General features: G+C 39.6%; 2 protein-coding genes across 2 annotated transcripts in view; one reads left to right on the forward strand and one right to left on the reverse strand.

The window, feature by feature from the left end:
* The window catches only part of LOC113226282 (tyrosine-protein kinase Abl-like), a 28,049-nt gene extending 8,381 nt beyond the window's left edge, over positions 1–19,668 (forward strand). Inside the window, exons 4-10 of the mRNA XM_026458853.1 lie at positions 6,942–7,141; positions 7,357–7,704; positions 8,608–8,894; positions 9,934–10,210; positions 18,009–18,159; positions 19,348–19,501; positions 19,569–19,668. Coding sequence (XP_026314638.1) covers positions 6,942–7,141; positions 7,357–7,704; positions 8,608–8,894; positions 9,934–10,210; positions 18,009–18,159; positions 19,348–19,501; positions 19,569–19,668 — 1,517 coding nt within the window. The remainder of the gene's footprint in view (positions 1–6,941; positions 7,142–7,356; positions 7,705–8,607; positions 8,895–9,933; positions 10,211–18,008; positions 18,160–19,347; positions 19,502–19,568) is intronic.
* Positions 16,355–17,507, reverse strand: LOC113233492. The gene is made up of 4 exons (XM_026468644.1): positions 17,371–17,507; positions 17,153–17,283; positions 16,872–16,947; positions 16,355–16,796 (listed from the first exon to the last, which is right to left on the reverse strand). Exons 1-4 carry the CDS (start codon positions 17,423–17,425, stop codon positions 16,591–16,593), a joined length of 468 nt encoding a protein of 155 aa, XP_026324429.1. The 5' UTR covers positions 17,426–17,507; the 3' UTR covers positions 16,355–16,590.
* Positions 19,669–21,047: the final 1,379 nt, after the last annotated feature.

Raw genomic sequence — 21,047 nt, forward strand, 5'->3', positions numbered from 1 at the left:
ACCTATTGCAATAAAACGGCAATTTCATACTTTAACCCCTAATATTAGCTCAAGTTTATCTTAATACATTACTGAAAAATCAGTATTGGTTCAGCAATTATGAAGGTTAGCATGCACGAACGCACACACAAACAGATAAGCGACAATCACACAAAAATTCCTATTGTCTACGGCTTAATAGTGGTTTGTCTGTACAATTCAGTCAGGAGAAGTCGCCTGCTCGCGTCGGTGGTTTAGTCAGGACTGTCTTGTCGTCCTTTGTCAAAAAAGAAAGGAACGTCTGTCGTCGTCTTTTGTCCAGAAGATAGTCGGTCTAATTCGAATTCCTGTCAGTCTAGTAAGTCTGTCTTTGTGGGTTGCCTGTCTGGTCGTCCATGGAGGCTGGTCGCTGGTCATCCATGAAGGTTCGACGCGGCAATAGTACTAAGTTTTACTTTAAAATATTAGAAATATGGGCTCGGCTTCTTTAAGATTTTATTATAATGTATTATTATTTTTAGCACTTAGGATTCACAACTTATTTCAAAGATTTTGTAGTATGTTTTTTATATTTGTCGGGGTCAACAGACAGTTACACATTACAAATCGTACATAGCTATAACTAACAAATAGTAACGTAATGAGTAACCAACACCGTTAACCACAGATTACTTAACAGTTTTCCGATTTTAGTAAATTCAAATTCAAAATATTTTAGTTCACAGTACACGAGTCACAAAATGAAATAAAATAAAATAAACACATTCTAAAATACAATACATTAAATTAAATTAAAATTAAAAATACATATTATTGCCAATTTATTGTATAAGAGTTATGGGTCTGAACCGCTACCACTATCCATCTATGTGCTTGTCCGCATGCAAGCACAGTCACTGGTGTAGCAGCGGAGAGTCCCACCCGCCAGTAAAAACGTTCAGGATGCTGTTAGATGATCTACCCAGGCAACTCAGCAACGACGCAGTACGCTTGCGCAGGATCGCGTGGAAACCATCATTTGCCGTCTCCGCGAACATACTCGAAGCACTGCAGAACTGTGGCAGACCCAACAGCATCCTGAACGCGTTATTATATTGTACGCGCAGTGCGCCGGCTGACCGCTGCGCATATGAGACCCAGAGGCTGCTAGTGTAGAAAGATTGGCAGAAAGCTTTGAATAGCGTTATCTTGACTACGTTAGAGCAGCGTACGAACCTCCGAGCCAGCATATTACAACGGACAGCCAGAGCCCTGCGCTCTCTTTCTATGTCAACATTATCTTTTAGGTCATTCGTGGCCCAGTGGCCCAAATATTTGAATTGGGTGACACGTTTCAGAGGAACACCACAAAGAGTTATGGGAGGCCAGCTTTACACCGTTTCGGACATAACTTAAAAAATCATAAATTAACATTTATTTACATTATACTTCAAACCATGTGAGACACGTCTCACAAATGCTCAGTAGTATTCTAAGTGCACCGATAAATGGACTCAGCAGAACCATGTCATCTGCGTAACTTATATTATTTATACAGACACCGTCAATGTGACATCCGACATGTGTACTGCTGAGCTCGCATATCAGTTTATTAATGTATAGGTTAAATAGTTTGGGAGAGGTCAATCCTCCCTGCCTTACCCCACACTCCAATCCATACATATCCGAATACGAGCTAGCCCACCTCACTCTGTTTTTCTGGTGGCCGTACCAGTATCTAATTTATAAGTTAATTAATAAGTCTCTTAATTCGCATGGTAGATTTGATTCATGCTTTAGTTTGCTCCACAATACATCATAAGATACCAGATCAAACGCTTTTGACAGATCCAAAAAACAGGCGTAAACAGGGTTACTCCTAGATGTATAGTACTGTAAAGTCTGCTTGAGGCTCTATTCTGTGCACTCTCGGTCGACAAGCTGGCTCTAAATCCAAACTGAGCGTCTTGGAATTTAAGGTGATTGTCCAGGTATTTGTGAAACAAACTGTCCAGCACCTTTGCTGATATGGTTGCCAGCGATATGCGCCTATAATTAGATAGATCCGCCGTATCACCAGTGCATAGGTTATAGAACATCGCAAGCACTCGCGGTAGGTGCACACCTGCGTGTTGCAAATGCTCAATATTGAGGCCATCATAGCCAGGACTGCGCTTCTAATTTACTGGTGTCACTACTCACAAATAATGCCAACACTAAATCAGGAGCACATATTGTAGTATAATTATGGAGATATGCATATACAGATACCCCTACAATAGACACATCGATTGATAAGAGCATTTACGACAATATACATACTTTTATAAAAATATTGAAGAAAAGTCGTCCAAGCCGATGCATCCACTAGAGAAAACATCCCGTACACATGTACACACATACACTATATAACTATTTGTGCTAATATATCCACTATATATAATATATATAATATATATCCACTAACTAATTGTGATATACCATATATATAATTTTTAATATACAGGAAGATTTTTTAAACACTATCCAAAATTTCATATTATGATCTGCAATGAAAATAATTATATACGTATTTTTTCTTTTAGTATCATTCAGTACTAAAATATTGAGATAAGGCATTACAAAATTATCCAAAAAAATCCTGACGTAAATGGTCACCGCGCATTGCGCTTCCGCCCCCCGCCCCGCCATTTGATTGATAACAAATAATAACATCCATAAGTTGCAAATTTTTCCTTCATACTTTAACGGGCTTAGGACCGTCAGATCGCAAAAGGCATTATTGTACCTACCTAAATTTCATAGTGATAAGGTAGTTTAGGTTACTCGTTAACGTTTAAATTAGCTAGGTAGTAGGTAGGTTTAAATTACTCAGAAGGCAATTTTACAAAGTAGGTAGGTAGGCAGCACCTTTTGCAATAAGGCGTATTTAAAAAATTTGAATCAACTTAGAATGTACAATAATTAAAATCAATGAAATTCAACTTGCCTACAATAAAACAAAAAAAAAAGATTAAAATCCTAATAACTAAGTGTATTTTAGCAATTGTTCAAAATGCAAACCATTTCTCTCTAAACAGAGTCCAGCACGTTTCTGCACATTGTCTTTCAATTTATTAAGCACTACAGTGTCTCTTTTCACTTCATCAAACGCGCGTATGATTTGCAGTTTTAATGCGTCTAGGCTTTGAGCCTCTTCCACATACACACGTCTTTTAATTTCACCCCACAAAAAAAAGTCACATGGAGTCAGGTCCGGTGAGCGCGCTGGCCACGGGACGGGGCCTCCGCGGCCGATCCAGCGGTCGCCGTGCTCAGTGCCGAGGTATTCGCGCACCGCGGCGGCGTAGTGAGGCGGGGCACCGTCTTGTTGGAAATAAAAGTCGCGCAGGTGCACGAGGGGCACCTCGTCCACAAAGTCCGTGATCACCGTACGCAACATATCCAGATACGTGCCACCGGTCAAGCGTCTCTCGATAAAATACGGCCCAAGTACTTTATTGCCTACGATACCGGCCCACACGTTGGCACTAAAACGCACTTGATGATAGGTTTCCCTTATCATGTGTGGGTTTCGGAATGACCACCAGTGTTCGTTGTGCTGATTGTATAATCCGACACGCGTAAACAAAGCCTCATCGGTCCACATTATAACGGCCGTCGGGTGCGCAATTAGCCACTCGCAGAAGGCTCGGCGGGGCGCAGCATCTGCATCACTTAATGCTTGCACCTTTTGGAAGTGGTAAGGGTGCAACCCTGCGGTGTTGAGCAGCTTCCAGACGGCGTACTGGCTGACCTCGAAGCGTCTCGCTGCATCTCGAGTACTTGCACGAGGGTTTCTTTCGAAAAAATCGAAGATTTCTTCCTCGATCTCTACTGGCAGTCTTTGCCTTCCACGCCCTTGTGCATGTGAAGGAGAAGTGAACTGGCCATGATCTAACAGCCTTTGATTGGCAGCGAGAATCGTGGCACGGTTCGGTATCGAAGGATTCACTACACCTTGGTTGCGAAGGCGAGAGAGGCTTTCCGCTTCGTACAGTCTTTGAGCTCCGTTCAAACTTTCGCCACTTAATAAATAACATCGCACCATTTCATAATATTCGCGGTTTGAGTACATCGCGGGGGCTGCGTTATGTATCGCAATTCGCACGAGATAACACGCTTTCGCCGGGCGAAAATGCGCGGGCGACTGCGTGACCTTTGTGCGTGACTTGTCGCCGCTCCCGGTACCCCTCCGCCCTCCCCCGCAACTAGCCCTTCCCGTCTCCGCGCCGCGCGCGCAGGTGTGTTGATTGATGTTGCCGCCTTGCGTACTAGAGAAATTTACGCTAGAAATGGTTACCACGCTTTATTGATTATTGGATCGGGACAATTATTTTATTGTGAAAATATGACCTACATATTTTATTTCAGAAATGGGTTCTATTAACGATACCTAATGCCCAAAAAAAATTTGGATAGTGATTAAAAAATCTTCCTGTATATAAATATATAAATTTTAACTGCCTCTGTGGCCAAACGGTTACCATGCCGGACTGCCACGCGGAGGTCCCAGGTTCGATTCCCGGGTCGGGAGAAATATGTGTATGGCCTACATTTATTTCTCTCGTGAGTTTGGGTGTAATTTGTGGTTGTCTATGTGTGTGTCCATGGCACCCGCGACACAGGGTTTCCCTAGTGCGGGGCTATGTTGAGTGTGTGCGTAAAAAAAAAAAAAAAAAAATATCGTGTTTCTTTTGAAATAACTAAATATATAAATAGAATTTGATCTTTGAACTAAAAGGGCTTATAAGTAATTGCCCACTGGTTATGGAATTCTATTTACCCGATTTTTTAATTTATTGATAATCAACTTTTTGAAAATGCAAACGCGTGTGCCATGAATATCAATGGCATTAAATGCATTATTAAAGGATTTTTTTGCCTATACAATGGCGATCGCTTGCCAGTATTTGTACGACATTTGTGAGTAGCAAACAGGTGATGAGTCCGTGATGAACGCATGGGGACTTTGTACATAAGTCATACTAATAATCATCATCATAATCATAGTGTAGATCTAACAAATTATATTTTTCAAGAAGTTGGTCATATTTAATTGTATTACCCTTACATCTATACTTTACGCAACGTAGAATTTTTTTGTGCACCCTCTCAGTGTTACTTGTGCATATTTTGTAATAAGGATTCCAATTGGCACAGCGTATTCTAATTGTGATCTAACAAGGGACTTACATAAAATTAAGAAAGATGAGGGCATTTTAAATTCCATGCTGGGGCGCATAACAAAACCATATGATTTGAATGCTTTATTGATGATACTCTCAACATCTGTATCCAAATGTAACTTCGAATTAACTATCACTCCCAGGTCTCTAATAGCATTAACATCATCCAGTTTTACTCCACAAAGCTTATATGAATGTCCCAAATATGATTTTTTCTTAGAGAATGTTATTTTTTTACGTTTGTTAAGACTCAGACTTAGTTTATTTTCAGTACCGAAAGTGGTAAAGCGATCGAGGCGTCCTAAAAAGCATTCAAGATCCTGAGTACATTTTCTGTTCCTTTCATTTATTTTTTCCTTCCTCTAAGGCTAATTCTGACAGTCTCCGACTCCATAGCCTTTAATCACAATCTTTTGTGTACGATTATATATATATGATTAGAACCAGCGCAAAAGGTTGCCAGGGATACCATTGAACGCGATTTTTTCAAGTAGCCTCTTATCCCTGTCAAATGCTTTCTTATGCTTATTTGAATCCATGTTATGAAATAAATGAGTTGTGTAAATAAGTAAGTTAGTTACAGTGGACCTCCGTTGCACAAAGTCATGCTGCTGTGGAATAATAGTACTGTGAAGTGAGGGATATATAACACGATGTACTATTAGTCTTTCATAGATCTTAGATACAGTAGGTAAAATGGAAACAGGGCGGTAATTTTCAGCATTTTGCTTAGGGTCTCTCTTGTGCACGGGCACAATACGAGCTGCTATTCATTTGGGAATACTCCTTCACTAAGATATTTGTTAAACAAAAATGGCTTGTAAATAGTTTTAGCTGTTTCTTAAAAAGATAGCAGGCAATTTATCTGTGCCAGGGCCTTTTGTTGTGTCTAAATTACTTAGCTGTTTTATAATGTCATGTTCAGATATTACTGTATCACATATGTTATTATCATGATTATAATTATGGTTACATTTTGAATCTAACTCTTCAATCTTAAAATTACAATTCTGAGGGAACAAAGACCGACAAGAAAACATGTTACATATAGAAAGAGGTTCACTTACTGTTTTATTTTTGTAGGTATTCATGTCTTCCTAAGTCTTCCTAATACTCAGTGATTTTGCCCCATTACTTAGAGGAGAACACCGAATGCACAATAATCTGTTTATTTATTTCTACATAATGTTGACTTTCTACAAAGTAAACTTCTAGATCACGTGTACCATCCAATTCTTCAACAGTTTCTCACATTAAGCTATATTTAGTAAGTATAATATTTCTGTTTCTAATAAATTTTACGTGATTGCATTTCTTAATGTTTAAAGCCATCCTGTACCACACGCACGAACTTGAAAGCCGAATCAGCTAAGTCTTGAACAGACTTTATGGCCTTAAGATCATCGGCAAACGAATATGTTTTTGAATCGTTAAAAAACATGTATAGATATCATTGGTAAATAGTATGATATGTAGTATGACATGACATTGTTAAAAGGTAAAGACCCAGATGAGATTCTTGCTTAATGCCAGACGTTGTCTCGTAAGGTATTCAACTAAAATCGTTTATCATTACACTCAATCTTGGTTGGGGGTACCTTTGTAATATTTTTGCAGTCCAAAGTCTACCTGTCAATATGACCACCTCATTTCCACTTATGGAATGTCCAGGATATTTTCTTAATTCTTTAATTTTTTATCTTGTAGTTACCTCACTCGTATTACTTCTATTTTTTTGCATTAACATTGTTGCAGGTGAGCAGGTGCGCATTGTGAGCTACAACAAGAGCGGCGAGTGGTGCGAGGCGCACACGCTGTCGGGCGGCGTAGGTTGGGTGCCCAGTAACTACGTGACGCCAGTCAACTCGCTCGAGAAACACTCGTGGTATCACGGCCCAATCTCACGTAATGCAGCAGAGTACCTGCTCTCTTCGGGGATCAATGGGAGCTTCTTGGTGAGTGGACGGCTCCTTCCATTGCTAAGCTGCTGATGCTGAGCGCACAGGCTTGGTCTTGGTGAACAGCTGAAATGGACTGGTCACGACTGTTGGAGAACTAATGTATATTGAACCCTTACGATGTAGATCCAGTGCGAACAAAGTGTAGATTTTTCCTAGGAGGCACAACGATATGGTTGAAGTGTAATGTGGAGTGAACTGTTTGTCAACAGGTGCGCGAGTCCGAGTCGAGTCCCGGGCAGCGCAGCATTTCTTTGCGCTACGAAGGGCGCGTGTACCATTATCGCATCAATGAGGACTCGGATGGCAAGGTGTACGTGACGTCGGAGAGCAAGTTCGGCACGCTAGCTGAGCTAGTGCATCACCATTCAATGCTGGGTGATGGGCTGATCACGCAGTTACTATATCCAGCACCAAAGCGCGACAAGCCCACCGTATTCCCGCTCGCACCGCCTGACGAGTGGGAGATCGACCGCACCGACATTGTTATGAAGCACAAGCTCGGAGGCGGGCAGTACGGCGATGTCTACGAGGCAGTTTGGAAGCGCTGCAACATCACGGTTCGTCTACACTTCATAACTCACGATCATAACCCTCCTACCAAACGTACATTATTACCATTATTTTTTTCTTTCTTGGTTCTTTTCCTAAAAACAATTTAAAAAATGAGACAACTTTTGACAGAATTACACGGATAGCATACTCAACCCGCCAATATTGTAATAGTTTGCAGTACTTGTGCTACTTATAATCATTTTTACCAAATCCTTAATAAAATCTGGATAAAATATATATGCTCTTATATTAGTATACTGTACGCTTATCATATATGGACGTAATTTATACATAACAAACTTAGTTTTAGTTTGTTGATGTGGTTACATTCTCGCAGCTTTCCACCTTTAGACACAACTTTACGCACATTCTGTTATTACTTAAATTAAAATTAAAAAGGAAACAAACAGTTACTTGAAAAAGTGAATAAAGTTAGTATCAGCACGACACTTCTACTATAAGTAGGTAAGGAGTTCGGTAGTCTGCAGAATGTCCTGGTTGCAGCATCAAATCATAGTTATCATATTATTGTTACATCGTCAGGTTTACATAATATACCTGATTTCAAGTCGCTCAGATAAGTGGAATGTGAAATAAATGTTCATATTATGATTGAGAATCCCTAAACAGACACACAGAACAAAATGCGGTAGCTTGTGTTATATTGGTAATTTGTTTTGAAAAAAAAAAAGGAAATGTTTTTAACTATTTAATACGTATTTTTATTTAATACGTTTGCTTATAAACAATTTTCTGTTTTTAAATTTAACAAAAAAAATAGAACGTACGTGAAGCACTAATACTCTAAAGTACTAATAAAGAACCTTGTAATCGAAATGCGTACTGAATAGCAAGGTACCACATTCGTCTCGCAGCACAGTTGTTAAGAAAGTGAATTGGCGTGTCAGGTAGCGGTCAAGACGCTGAAAGATGACACAATGGCGCTAAAAGATTTCCTGGAAGAAGCGGCGATCATGAAGGAGATGCGGCACCCGAACCTCGTCCAGCTGCTGGGCGTGTGCACGCGCGAGCCTCCTTTCTACATCATCACAGAGTTCATGTCGCGCGGGAATCTACTCGAGTACCTGCGCGCAGGCGCGACTCGCGACCGCGTTGACGCCGTCGCGCTCATGTACATGGCCACGCAGATTGCTGAGGGCATGAGCTACCTAGAGAGCCGCTCCTTCATACACAGGTGTGATCTCCTACTATATACTTTTGCGCATGAGCTCGTATATACATATGAATAGCAACTAGCGTTCAATATCGTCTTAGCATTTGCAATTAATTAGAATTTTTTATAAGTGTATGGGTCATTTTACTCCATACATAGATTGTAGGGGTAGCATACAGAGCAAGACTTGCAAAGAAAATGGTAAAAGTACTTTGGTTTGGTGACAAATCTTTCGTTGTTGTAGTGTATCGGTGTTGGTAACGTCTGTTCCAATCCAATTTCAACAAAAGTAAACAAACCCGTTTGGTTAAAATTCTAAAGCAGTCACTCAATAAATCGAATAAGTAACGCTTTCATGTATATTTCGAAGTTTTTGACTTGATATCTCATCACTTATTCCAACAATATTCATTTGAATAGCATCGTAAAATCGTATTTGAAAAATGGTGGTACAAAAGTGAGGTTATTTTTCATCTATATTTCTATGACTTGTCTATGGTTGCATAGTGCTGTACGAAAAAAACATTCCGTTCATTCAATTAAGTTTTTGTAATCGATTGGTAAATCGAAAATTTCAATTGCAATTGAACGAGTATCTAAGTGTAAAGATTTGAAGGAGGATTTAAAATTAAGATTTCGGAAATTTTAAATATATGCTTTTATAGGTTATGTATTTTTACTATTCATATAAGTAAAACTGCTAGTATGACTCAATTAAACAAATCGATTCATTCGATTAATTAATTAATCGATTTTTAGTTTGCATTATAATTAGCCATCGCTAAATCGTCTATGGTCAGGTCAGTGACATGTTTGTTTCTTTTTGTTTAAAATGGATTGAAACGAATAATACTACGTAAAATAAATTGTGAATTACGTACTTAAGTTAAAGTGCGGCACGTGGCTAAAGTAGATCGCCGCGTGTGCAGAGTTATATCGAGGAATGTATGAGACCATACAATAAGTTTGTATTGACTTGTGTAGCGCTACGTATTTCTGACAGCACCCGGATATACATTAATAGTGATTTGAATCGATAAGAATATGATTGGTTGTGCAGGGATCTCGCGGCGCGCAACTGTCTCGTAGGTGAAGGACACCTAGTGAAAGTAGCGGACTTTGGCCTTGCTCGGTTGATGCGCGACGACACGTACACGGCGCATGCGGGCGCCAAGTTCCCCATCAAGTGGACAGCACCCGAGGGGCTCGCTTACAACACCTTCAGTACCAAGTCGGACGTTTGGGCGTTCGGCGTGTTGCTTTGGGAGATCGCCACCTACGGCATGTCACCGTACCCCGGCGTCGACCTCGCTGACGTCTACCACATGCTGGAAAAGGTATTCATTTGACTAAGTCTTGTAACGTACTAGATTCAAATATGAGTATAATTTTGTTTTAATCCGAATAAATCTGCCCTCTTCACGCCACAATATAAAGTACGCGTCTTTACTTGGACATCTAGTGCGTTTACTTGTTTCCGATATTTGATAAGAAATCCGCATTTCGTACTTTTTCGCATACTTTTATTCCTTGTAACTTGATAATGTACTGTCAACACGTAATAAACCTTGGTTTGGTAAATGTTTGTACTCAAGATAACCACTTATTTTGGTATTCGTCTTGTAAAACAATACAATTACAACAACAATTAATTAGGTTACTTTTTAGATACCTTATGCGATAGAAAAACTAGAAGGTACTTTAAGAACTAGACAGGACAGGAACATAAGGTATGTACTAGGTACATACTATAACTAATAGCAATCTATTGTCTTATGCCCGTATTTATGAACAAAGATAAGTCCGACTTAAACATAAAAAAAGTCTCAAGGACGACTCAAGTCAATAATTAATATTTATGAACGATTTTTATGTCCCATCTCAATCTTGTATAAAAGTATAAGCACTTGTATAAAACCAGTGTTAAGTCTGACTTGGAAATATGTTAACATTTTTATCACAGTGTTATTTGCGTTTTTTCTTGAGTTGCTCTGACATTTTTTATTTTATTTTAAGGTAGATAACCTTTATCATATTTTGTTTATACATTTATATTAAATTATTATAAAAAATGACGGTTTTGAGGCCTTCACGTCTAATTATCAGGAGAACAAAGATGATTACCATAGTTTAAGAGCTATCGACTTTTTTCGGTTTCTCATTTCACATAGCTTCAGAAAAGTGCAATGGAACCTACTTTGTCTGTTGTTTTGGTTTCTCATTTCACATAGATTAAGATAAGTGCAATGGAACCTTCCTATTTTGTTTCTGAACTTACTTGGAGAGAACCCAAGAAGTTTCATACTTCAATTATTTCAACATACAGTTCAACAAATTGTAATTTAAAGAACTAAGTCGTATTCCTACAACAAGTGATACAATAAAACAGAGCGAGATAACTCTAATCTTCATTGATTTTCATCTTCATGTTCCAGAGTTTCCAAGAAATAGTTATAAACACCATTTTCCCACTAGTGCAAGTCCAGCCTTATTAATAAATTATTGTATTTAAAATCGAATATAAAAAAATCAATATAAATTGCACCTACTTATATCTAATAAGGTCAAAACGGTAGGTCAATGGTTAAAACTGTTGACTTTTTAATTTTTTTCTGCTGAAGAAAAGGTAAAGGTTTGTTTGTTAACTGCCATAAACAATAGTCCATAGACTACAAAACAATTAGCAAAAATTCCCGCCTTTCATTTTTTTAGGAAACAAGTATTGTCATTGGCTACCGGCTTCAAAGTAAAATTTGAGACTGGCATTCGATTAGCGAGCTAAAACATGGTCATAAATATCACAAACAACACCAAGTTGCAGTTAGCAAAAAATTCACTCAAGTCGATCTTAGTGAAGGATTTTCTTAATCTCTTTCTTCTTAATCTCTGTAATTCGAAATTTTTATGTAGCAAAAGGCAAACGTAAACATTCGTTTTACGTATATATATATATATATATATATATATATATATATACATATATATACACACGTAGGCTTCTGATGGCCCCCATTTTCAACGCGCCACCACGCGCCATTTTGCCGTGGGAAGAGGACCTCCCGACCGTGCACTGGTGGCCGGTGGTCGCCTGTTTTTTGGATCTGCCGAGTGTCGGTAACTTCAAAGGCGCAGCGCGAAAACCTATAGTAAGAATACGTAAAACAAACTACTTATTTTCAATTCAATAAATCTTAACAATTTACCACTACTTGCTTTTGTTGAATAATGACATGCACCAGTCGTTTCTTTTGCTTTTTTTTAGTACGTTATAACTGCATAATATAAATGTGGCTGTAGAAATAGCTATGCGTTCTTCGTATGGTATTTTCGAACGGTAGCTCGAATCACACTAAGCTCTCGATACACATCTGAATACGCGCTACCACGCGCCGCAAAAATTGGCGACTACGGGCCACAACGCGCGCACTCGGGAGGCCCTCTTCCCACGACGCCGTTATATAGGCCATTTTAACATAAAATATGAGATTTCATTTCGTTTGTTTCGGCGCTACGCATTGTAATAATCAAATAATATATTCCATGAATATTACTCTTGAATCTTAATTACACGAAAAGTTATATCAATGTAATCAATATGCCTCGAAATTGCAGTACGCTTAGTAACATATGTGTTGCTATGCGTCAGGTGACACAAAGCGTGGAAATTCGTATTCATGTTGCCCGATGCATGCTGACTGCGAACCAAAGCGCGGAGTGCCAACCATAGATATAGGAACAAAAGGGAGATATGTAATGACGCTATGTAAGATCGGGTACCGATGTCGCCACTTTTTAGCTTGTGTGCAATTCAAACATTACGCTCTTATTAAAATATAAGCAAAATAGGCGCCTTGACGTCGAGATGCGGACACCAGCCCGTTACATCAAGAACCAAGTACCATAACTTAACGATTTTGATTGTTAGGGCTTAAAACATGAACACGACGTAACAATTTTATTTTTTAACAAAATTAAACTTACAGTCACTTGAGTATTGCAATATTTCAGTATTTTTTCATCCTGGTTCAACCATTCACCATCAGGTGGCGTTTTAGTAAAAATGCTACTAGTATATGATAGCTAACTATTACACGTTAGATGGCGCTGAAACTCATTTTTCGTAACACTAAGTACTCACGGAGCGGTTTTCACCCGTGTCTGCCGCGGGACCGCTTCTTCTCTTTTCCACCCGCCGGACGAGCTTCCGTAGAATGTAATAGTTAAGTTTATACAATTAGTAGCACATTTCACGGCGCGTTTTGCGCCTGTAGTGGTGACGTTTGCTCGCGGTTGCCGAGGCGGAGTATTAGTGGCTGACTTCAGGCGCACGGGGGGTGAGTTCTCTAATAACCGCGCGACTTGCGATTATCTCTAACTAAGCTCGCGGTCCGTTCCGCAATCGCAGCAGCTTTCGTGCCCGCAACCGCGGCGACTACGTGCCCGCATAAACTTGCAGGGTCGTGAGTATTGAAATAAAACCGCTGTCCCGCAGCACCGGCGGGCGCTGATGGATACCGCTCCGTCATTTGTTAACCTTATTATCTTAAACTGACGCTACTCAACAAGGGCTGTGGTTGTACTTAATCAATAGTCAGGATCCATTTGGCTGTTTTTAATAGTAAAAAAATATTCTATTTTTCATACTATACCTACACTGGTACTGGTGTATTATTAAATTAACAAACTAGGCTTGGGCCAGTGTCAGTTTTCCATTATACGTTACTATGGGTTGGTGAAGCTGTCACTGTCAAGCGTAAACTCGATCCCTCGACGAATTTAATAAATTATATTAATATATTATGTTGTTTTGTTATGAAGGATTTATGTAACTTCCTAGAATTGTTTCTAATTTATTTTGCACGCACATGTAAAATAAAACCGATTTTATTTTGTATATTTTTTAAAAGCATTTTCTATAGAAATTTAAACAAAGTCAGCAACAATAATAAGAAAACAAATCTTTCTATTTTTTGCAGCTTCAATGCAACCTTCTTTTATTTGAACTCATTGGAAAGACTTAAAAATTAAAAATACTCTACGTTTAATCTATGAGTATAATGGAATTTAAATATCCAAATTATCTAAAACAATTATACATATACATTTTTCTTAAAGCAACAACAACGTACAAATTGACATGATATGGAAACGGGTGTCCGAAATATGAGTTGTGTTAAAGTTACTCGAAATAAAATGTTTAGTAATAATAATAATAATAATAATAAAATAAAATGAATCAATTTACCGTGAACGCTTTTCGCTTCGACATTTTAAGGACTTTAATTACAAAAATTAAAACATTTTAGTAAAAATTAATTGTCGATAATATCAATCACCGTAAATGAACATCACTATATTTGAGTTTAGAAATTTCTATGGAGACCAAAAGAAAACATTGAACAATAATAAAAACAGTAACTAATAATGCTAATAGCCGGTCGTATGTTATTCCACTGGTTTTAAAATTTATGTTTTCACTCCCAATTTTTACAAGGTATATTGCTACAACTTGTAATTTTCACGTTTTACGAGAGATCTTGTCAGTACAACGATCGCTATGTCGCTGTAGCGATGTTTGAAGGAGTGTCGCCTCGATATGTGCATTTTGACCATATCGAGGCGACACGCACCACGCCCTCATACCAAATTTCCCCTCTATATCTATGGTGCCAACCCCGTGATCGTGTGAACCATTTTGCGTACTAAACTACTGCCACTTATTTTTATTATAGAAAGTATTTTTTTCAGATTCATGATTTGAATTCATCATTTGAAATGAATAAAATTGGCACGATTATAGTTATTAACTGAAGGAAAATTATTAGCATCTGTAAAAGGAGTAGATGATAGAGATTCTCTTTGCGGATTGCATGGCCTTGAAGGATTCGAATTCATATTATTAATTGGATTTGTTCTCCTAAAACAATTTCAAAGCACCCCTAAAATATTTATACGATAATAGGCACACAGCAGTCCTACGCGGAATTTGCGGCGGGAAGACGGCCGGTGTGACACACACATTTTAAAGAAAGGACAATGTCGCTGTCGGATAGCGATCACGATAAATTTTTGCTTTTATTACCGTTATGGAAGCAGCGCAAAAGTATTTCGTGGTCGCATTCATATTGAAACTTAATAACAGCGCACAGTTGTAAAACACGTGCTAGCCCGCTAAAGTCCCGCTTTCGGACCGCGCTCCATGGAACTCCATGGAACGCGCTCCTGGTTTCATGGAACAATAAAATACAACTTCCGCCTCGTGCTCGGCCCCGTACTTCACCACCCCGCCACCCGGTTTCAATATGGCAGGATGCATAAGAACCCGAACATTACAAAAATTCCCGGCTCCGAAACCATTTCTAGTGCCCAGAGCATAACTCACAATCTCACTGATACTCGCGTGCCCTCTCGGAGCGGGTAAAGTCTGATACTGGATGAACTCTGGTTCTTATTCGGTGTGATTTATTTAACAAATTTCTAGAGCATAGGTTCGTTTCTAACCGTGGAAAAACGCACATTGAGTCGCGACCCGATGACGATAAAGATGTCGACGCCCGTGAATAGACTGCAGGCTGACGCAGCCTGACAAGTAATGCAAACGGCGAGTGATTTTAACAATACCTACAACCTAAAAATCTACAACCGACCGACTTGCAGCTTAGAATAATATTGAATAAATTCAGAATGAGAAGTACTTATAGTAAATTTATAGTTAATTAAGTAGATTGCAGAGAGTTTCCTGTATGATACGAAAGCTTATTTTGGGTAATGTCCCTCCTTTCGTCAACGCACACACTTTTTACAAAATACGTATAATTGCGCGCATTTGACGTCAGATATATAAATATATATGAAGATTGCACCTTTTGTTCCATTGAATCTAATGTCACTCGAAATACGTACTTATAAATAAATAAGGTCTTACTTTATAACTTCCAGATCTTCATTTTCGCTTCTGACCATCGATAATATGGCAATAAACAATTTTAACTTAAAAGCTATTTTCACTCGTGACTTCCCAAAATGTCACAACGTCATCACAGTGTTGAGTCAATCGGAATTGGAAAAATTTTATTAACAAATATGCTTGCCCCTATAAGAAACGTCATTGAAATTTTACTTTTGAAAGACCCGAGTCTGGGTGTGGAACTGTACGACAACCTTTTCGTCTTATACTCGACTGCGTAATACGATGTATTGTACTTACGCAGCGGCACAAGAGAAACACATCTAGAAAAGTTGACAAAAAAAGAATTGGAATGAGGCGTTGATAAGCTCGGTTGATAAACTTGCATACGTCGGCGAAATTATGCGTGGATTTTAAAACAACTTATTGTATTAGTGTATAACTGGAAGCGTATGACGCACGAGGCAGCACGATCGCATATGTGCTCGTTCAGTAAAACACGAGAAGAAGGGCACGTGTAACGCTAGGTTATTTTCTATTATTTTATTTTGGTTAGAATATAACGTTTTGAGATGCGCCTGTGCAAAAAGACTCATAGGTTTTAATTAGTTTTATTAAACATAATCTTAACGTCTTAACACGTAAAAAAAGAATCTCGGCCGCGGAGCGACGGGTAACAAAGATGTTAGTTTCCAAACAAGTAGCGCTGTACACTTGGTTGCATTTGATAGGCGAGGGCGGCCGGCGCTAAACACGTTGCGTAACAATGGCGGGCGCGGGCGGGGTGGGCGGTGTGTTTGGCGATAACGTCTAGCAATGTGACGCGTCTGTGCACAGGTGCTTCTTGCAGAGGGTGCATTGCGGGCGGCTCACCGCAATGCGGCTGAATATCTCCGACGCCGACAGCTCCTTGCTCAGCTTGGAGCACATACTGTATGACACCGTCTTTTTGGAGAAGTCCTTGGCAGGCACGCATGTGCGTGCACGCACCGGTCCGATCTCCTGGCCTGTCTCCACTGCAACACAGACGCGCTTAGTTGGTAGGATACGATACGACGTTTAGGGCACGGTGTGCATGGTTTAATACTCACCAAGCTTTGCGGATTCGGAGGTGATGACGATACACAGAAACGCCATGCCTGGGATGTAGCAGTCGATGTTTGGTACCTGCCGGGGTTTCAAAGACCACCCAAGTTATTAACTTCGATTTAGGAGCCGAATCATGCGAGAATTCAAAGTATTCATATTGGAAATCCGTAATAAACAATATTTCGTTATGCGTTTTTCAAACAATAATAAATAAAGAGTCGGATATACAATGAGTAATTGGGTCATGTTGACATAGTTGATTTAATACAATGAAATAACTCACCGTGATATTGGCGTAGTCGGGGTGATCGGGATCCCAGCAGCCAGGGTGGTCGAATGAGAGGCAGTTGTAGCACTGAATGCCCTTCGTCGTCGGGGACACGAATTTCTTTGGCTTCGCCTTCTTATGCTTGCCTGAAAAGTAACATCACAGTGACGCACTATGTTTTCGGTCAAATCGGCGAATTAATCGCAACAATAAAACAGTAAAATAAAAATTACCGAGCACGGTGATTGAAAGCAGCAGGAACGCAAACAGAATGTGCTGCAGGAGCATGGCGGAAGTGTGGAGCGGCAGGGGCACAGGTGGCGTGGGGTGCGACTACGCTCGGCGGCGAGAACTGACCGATCAGTGGCTGCGGCACATGCATATATACCCGGCAGAACAATGCGAGGCGCGCGCATATAGGGTGTCCGCAGCGGTCTCCGCATTACTCTAGCCAACAATTGCGCGCGCTTCGGAGCACTCTGTAGCTATCGAAGCTGACTCGGGTGTGTGTCAGTTCGTCAATGTGTATGTTTATTGTGTTATACAATATTGCAACTGTAGCGACGTCTCACGCCTTAACTATGCGTATACAAACATACACATTATTATTATTATAAGTCTGACTGCAATTCTGTACCCTTCACCCTGAAGCGAGTAGATACTCGGAAGACGAGGTGTTTTGTACCGACCTCTAAGTCTCATTTTGCACGTGTCTAGTCGTGCTCAAAACACGGACTTAAACATGAAAGTTAAGTTATGGAATAATGTGTAGTAGCAAATGATGTTGCTGAGTTGCCGCGACGCTTTCTGAGCTCTGCAATACACGGTCAATGCACTCCCAACGTTATTGATCTAATGTATTACTGCCCAGGGCTACCGCATGGAATGCCCGCCGGGGTGCCCCGCGGCGGTTTACGAGCTGATGCGCGGCTGCTGGCAGTGGAACCCCGCCGATCGACCCACCTTCCAACAGATTCATCATGACCTTGAGCACATGTTCCAGGACCACTCCATTACCGAAGGTACGTAAAGTGATCTTTATACGTCTAAATGAAGGGTACGAATCTCCTAAAGGGCGAGGTCATAGTACCTTTACTTCGGTACGTATCCTCACGTGCCTTCAAAGAATTTTGAAGATCTGCTGACTATGTTCTCCTGACTTGCACATGATTAGAATACTTTCAATGCAGAAGACCCAAAAGCATTCCCTATCAATTGCAGTAATTTAAACTTTTTATATAAGTATTTACCGTTGCTTAAAGTCGAATATTTGAGTATTAATTACGTCAGCGCCACGAACGGTCACTTTAAAATCTTAACGTTATACGTAAACCTGTAAAGTATTGTAAATATTTACATATTTCGTATACTTTGGACACTTCAACACAAAAGGCCAGGCAAATTACAGTAAAAGCATGTGACTTTTAGCTCGCCAACCGTTATTCAGCAGATTTCAGCGGCACCTAGAGCGTCCAATTGGCCAATTACCTGCCCCGTCAAATTATTAATTGTCGATTTATTATAATTGCCCGAACCAACGCAATCTCGCAGCCTTGTATCACAAAAATGCATTACATATCAAATTTGTGTTATTTGTTTACATGTACGTCAAGAAGTGCAACCGAGTCGTATTGGCCGTGTCAAATTTATTCGTATAAAGACAAACATTAGTTATTTTAATTAAAGAAAGTGTAGCATTTTGTATAGTTTTATTAATATGTAAAAATTCATGTTTGTAAGCTATAATGTAACATATATGTACATAAATAGAGCTTTCTCCTTAATATTCTATGGTTTTTTGTGTACCAAAACGGACCGTAAAATCTGTGCATCATAACTATCATGAGGCATATTTCATTATTTTGATTCCGTGTAGGGTTGGTCATGCCAAAAGCACTAAATATTCATGATGGTTAAAATATAGTTTTTCTTTGCTCCACTTTAATATAAAATGGGGTTAACAAGCCCTTTTGAAGTCAACATGGTCTTAAAATTCCAGCCAGATCAGGCCACGTGGTCAATTGCACTGCCACAGATTGCACACACTGTATATGGGTACATAATATATACTTAATATTTTATACTTTACAGTTGTTACGAGTGAGTTCAATTATGAATTTAATATTTCCGTTAATAAACAAAAAATCGGTCTCATTATTAACTACCAAATATTTTGCTGTAAAATAAATTTATTGGTCTTTATTTCACAGAAGTGGAGAAACAGCTACAGGAGGGCAGTAGTGGCGGGGGCAGCGGAGGGAGTACGCCGCTTATGGCGGTGAAAAAGGCAGGCGGCGGTGTGCAGATGCGCCGCCCCACTAACCGGCGCGGCAAGCAGGCGCCGACACCACCCAAGCGCACCAGGTATAATGTGTACCATTATTTGTTTTCTTTGTAATGACTCTGTGCTCTCACGTGTGACTTGTTGCAGCCTGCTGTCTTCGTGCAGTTCTTTCCGCGAGTCGGCGTGTGCGGCCGAAGAGGGCGACACGCCAGCGCACCACCACCTCGCTTCGCTTAACGGTGAGTAAGCTGCGACTTCGTTTTTATTTATACTCACCGAAAATGCAATATGCCACGCTTTATTCACTTGGACCAAATGAAGAATATCGCATAGCGGATGTCAAAAAAAAAAAGGATGAATACGATAATAATAGTACGCACGAAACGTTCACATTATAATACTGCTCTACTGTAATTATTTAGTTGGCCTTTTGATGTAACACAGATGGTGTTCGGACGCGAAATACGAAATTAATAATTAAATCAGGTTGATGTCAGTTTAATGTTTTTCTTTTAAGGCAACTTAATATTTAACAGTTGCGTGCTATTGCGCACTTAAAGCAGAGAACTGAGAACTTGTGTCAAATCGCCCCTCGCGATATTTGTCTGCGACGCATGCGACATCGTGACGACAGAAATTCAATATACCTCTAAATGTCTAAAAGGTTATACAATTCTTGGTAGGTACTCATTGACTAGGTATTTATGTTTATTTTTCTTAACTATTAAGTGGTTTACATTGAACATTCTGTCTGTCATCAACTTCACACTGCATCATACGTAACGAGCGCGTGCAGTAATTCGCTTGTAAACAACACATCAAACTAATACGATTGCTCTTAGTGGCTATAGAAGTCCGTGTCAAAGTTGCTTCCAGATAGTATGTAGCGCTTTCTTTCCTTAATATAAAAAACTGTTCACCGCTTAACCGCTTGATAAACGGTACGCACGACGGCAACGACGACGCATGCCGCTAAGGCAAAGCGATTCCTCGCGTCCCCCACCTCATTTTCTTCCATTCAACGTCTCAACACTATCCCATATTTTTTTCTCATTTAATGGTATAGGATAGGAGACGGATACGCTTTCATACAATCTTGGGCCGAGATGTAAAAAGATGAAAGTGGTATCAATTAATAGCTTGCACATCGATCACTGAAAATTCTGCGAATTTTGGCTATCTGAGAGCAGAGTCTTAGTAAAAGTGAGGTTATGTAACAACTTATACTTAACAGCTGATTTTTGAAAAACATTTTTCAAATAATTTTTTATTCTGTTCAATTAAATTCCAAATCACCAGTTCTACAGCTTCATCAAATATGCTGCTAAAATTAGGGATACTCTTGGTATTTCCAATAGCTGAGAAACTTCGTTGCGCAGTAGGTGAGAATATTCCAGCAAATCCATGTATATGCGACTTGGTTTTCCATACAATCTATTTTGTCAAGATGCAGTAGCCATCTAGAACATCTTATAGCAACGTCATGTTCTGGATATGCTTTTCTGTGAAAGTCTGTTCCCGTCTAGATCTGTGCTTGAATAGTTATATGTCAGTCATAAATGTGATTATTCCCAGGGATATAATATTAGGGGTTAAAGTATGAAATTGCCGTTTTATTGCAATAGG

Source organism: Hyposmocoma kahamanoa, unplaced genomic scaffold (assembly GCF_003589595.1).
Source record: "Hyposmocoma kahamanoa isolate Upper Pololo Valley unplaced genomic scaffold, ASM358959v1 100021, whole genome shotgun sequence".
Classification (NCBI taxonomy): domain Eukaryota; kingdom Metazoa; phylum Arthropoda; class Insecta; order Lepidoptera; family Cosmopterigidae; genus Hyposmocoma; species Hyposmocoma kahamanoa.

Bases quoted from the DNA above. Each gene is read 5' to 3' on its own strand.
- LOC113233492 (XM_026468644.1), bottom strand. From the start codon at position 17,425: ATGCTCCTGCAGCACATTCTGTTTGCGTTCCTGCTGCTTTCAATCACC. The intron at 16,948-17,152 runs GTGAGTTATTTC...AAACCCCGGCAG, and splicing joins CCGACTACGCCAATATCACG to GTACCAAACATCGACTGCTA. The intron at 16,797-16,871 runs GTGAGTATTAAA...TCTGTGTTGCAG, and splicing joins CTCCGAATCCGCAAAGCTTG to TGGAGACAGGCCAGGAGATC.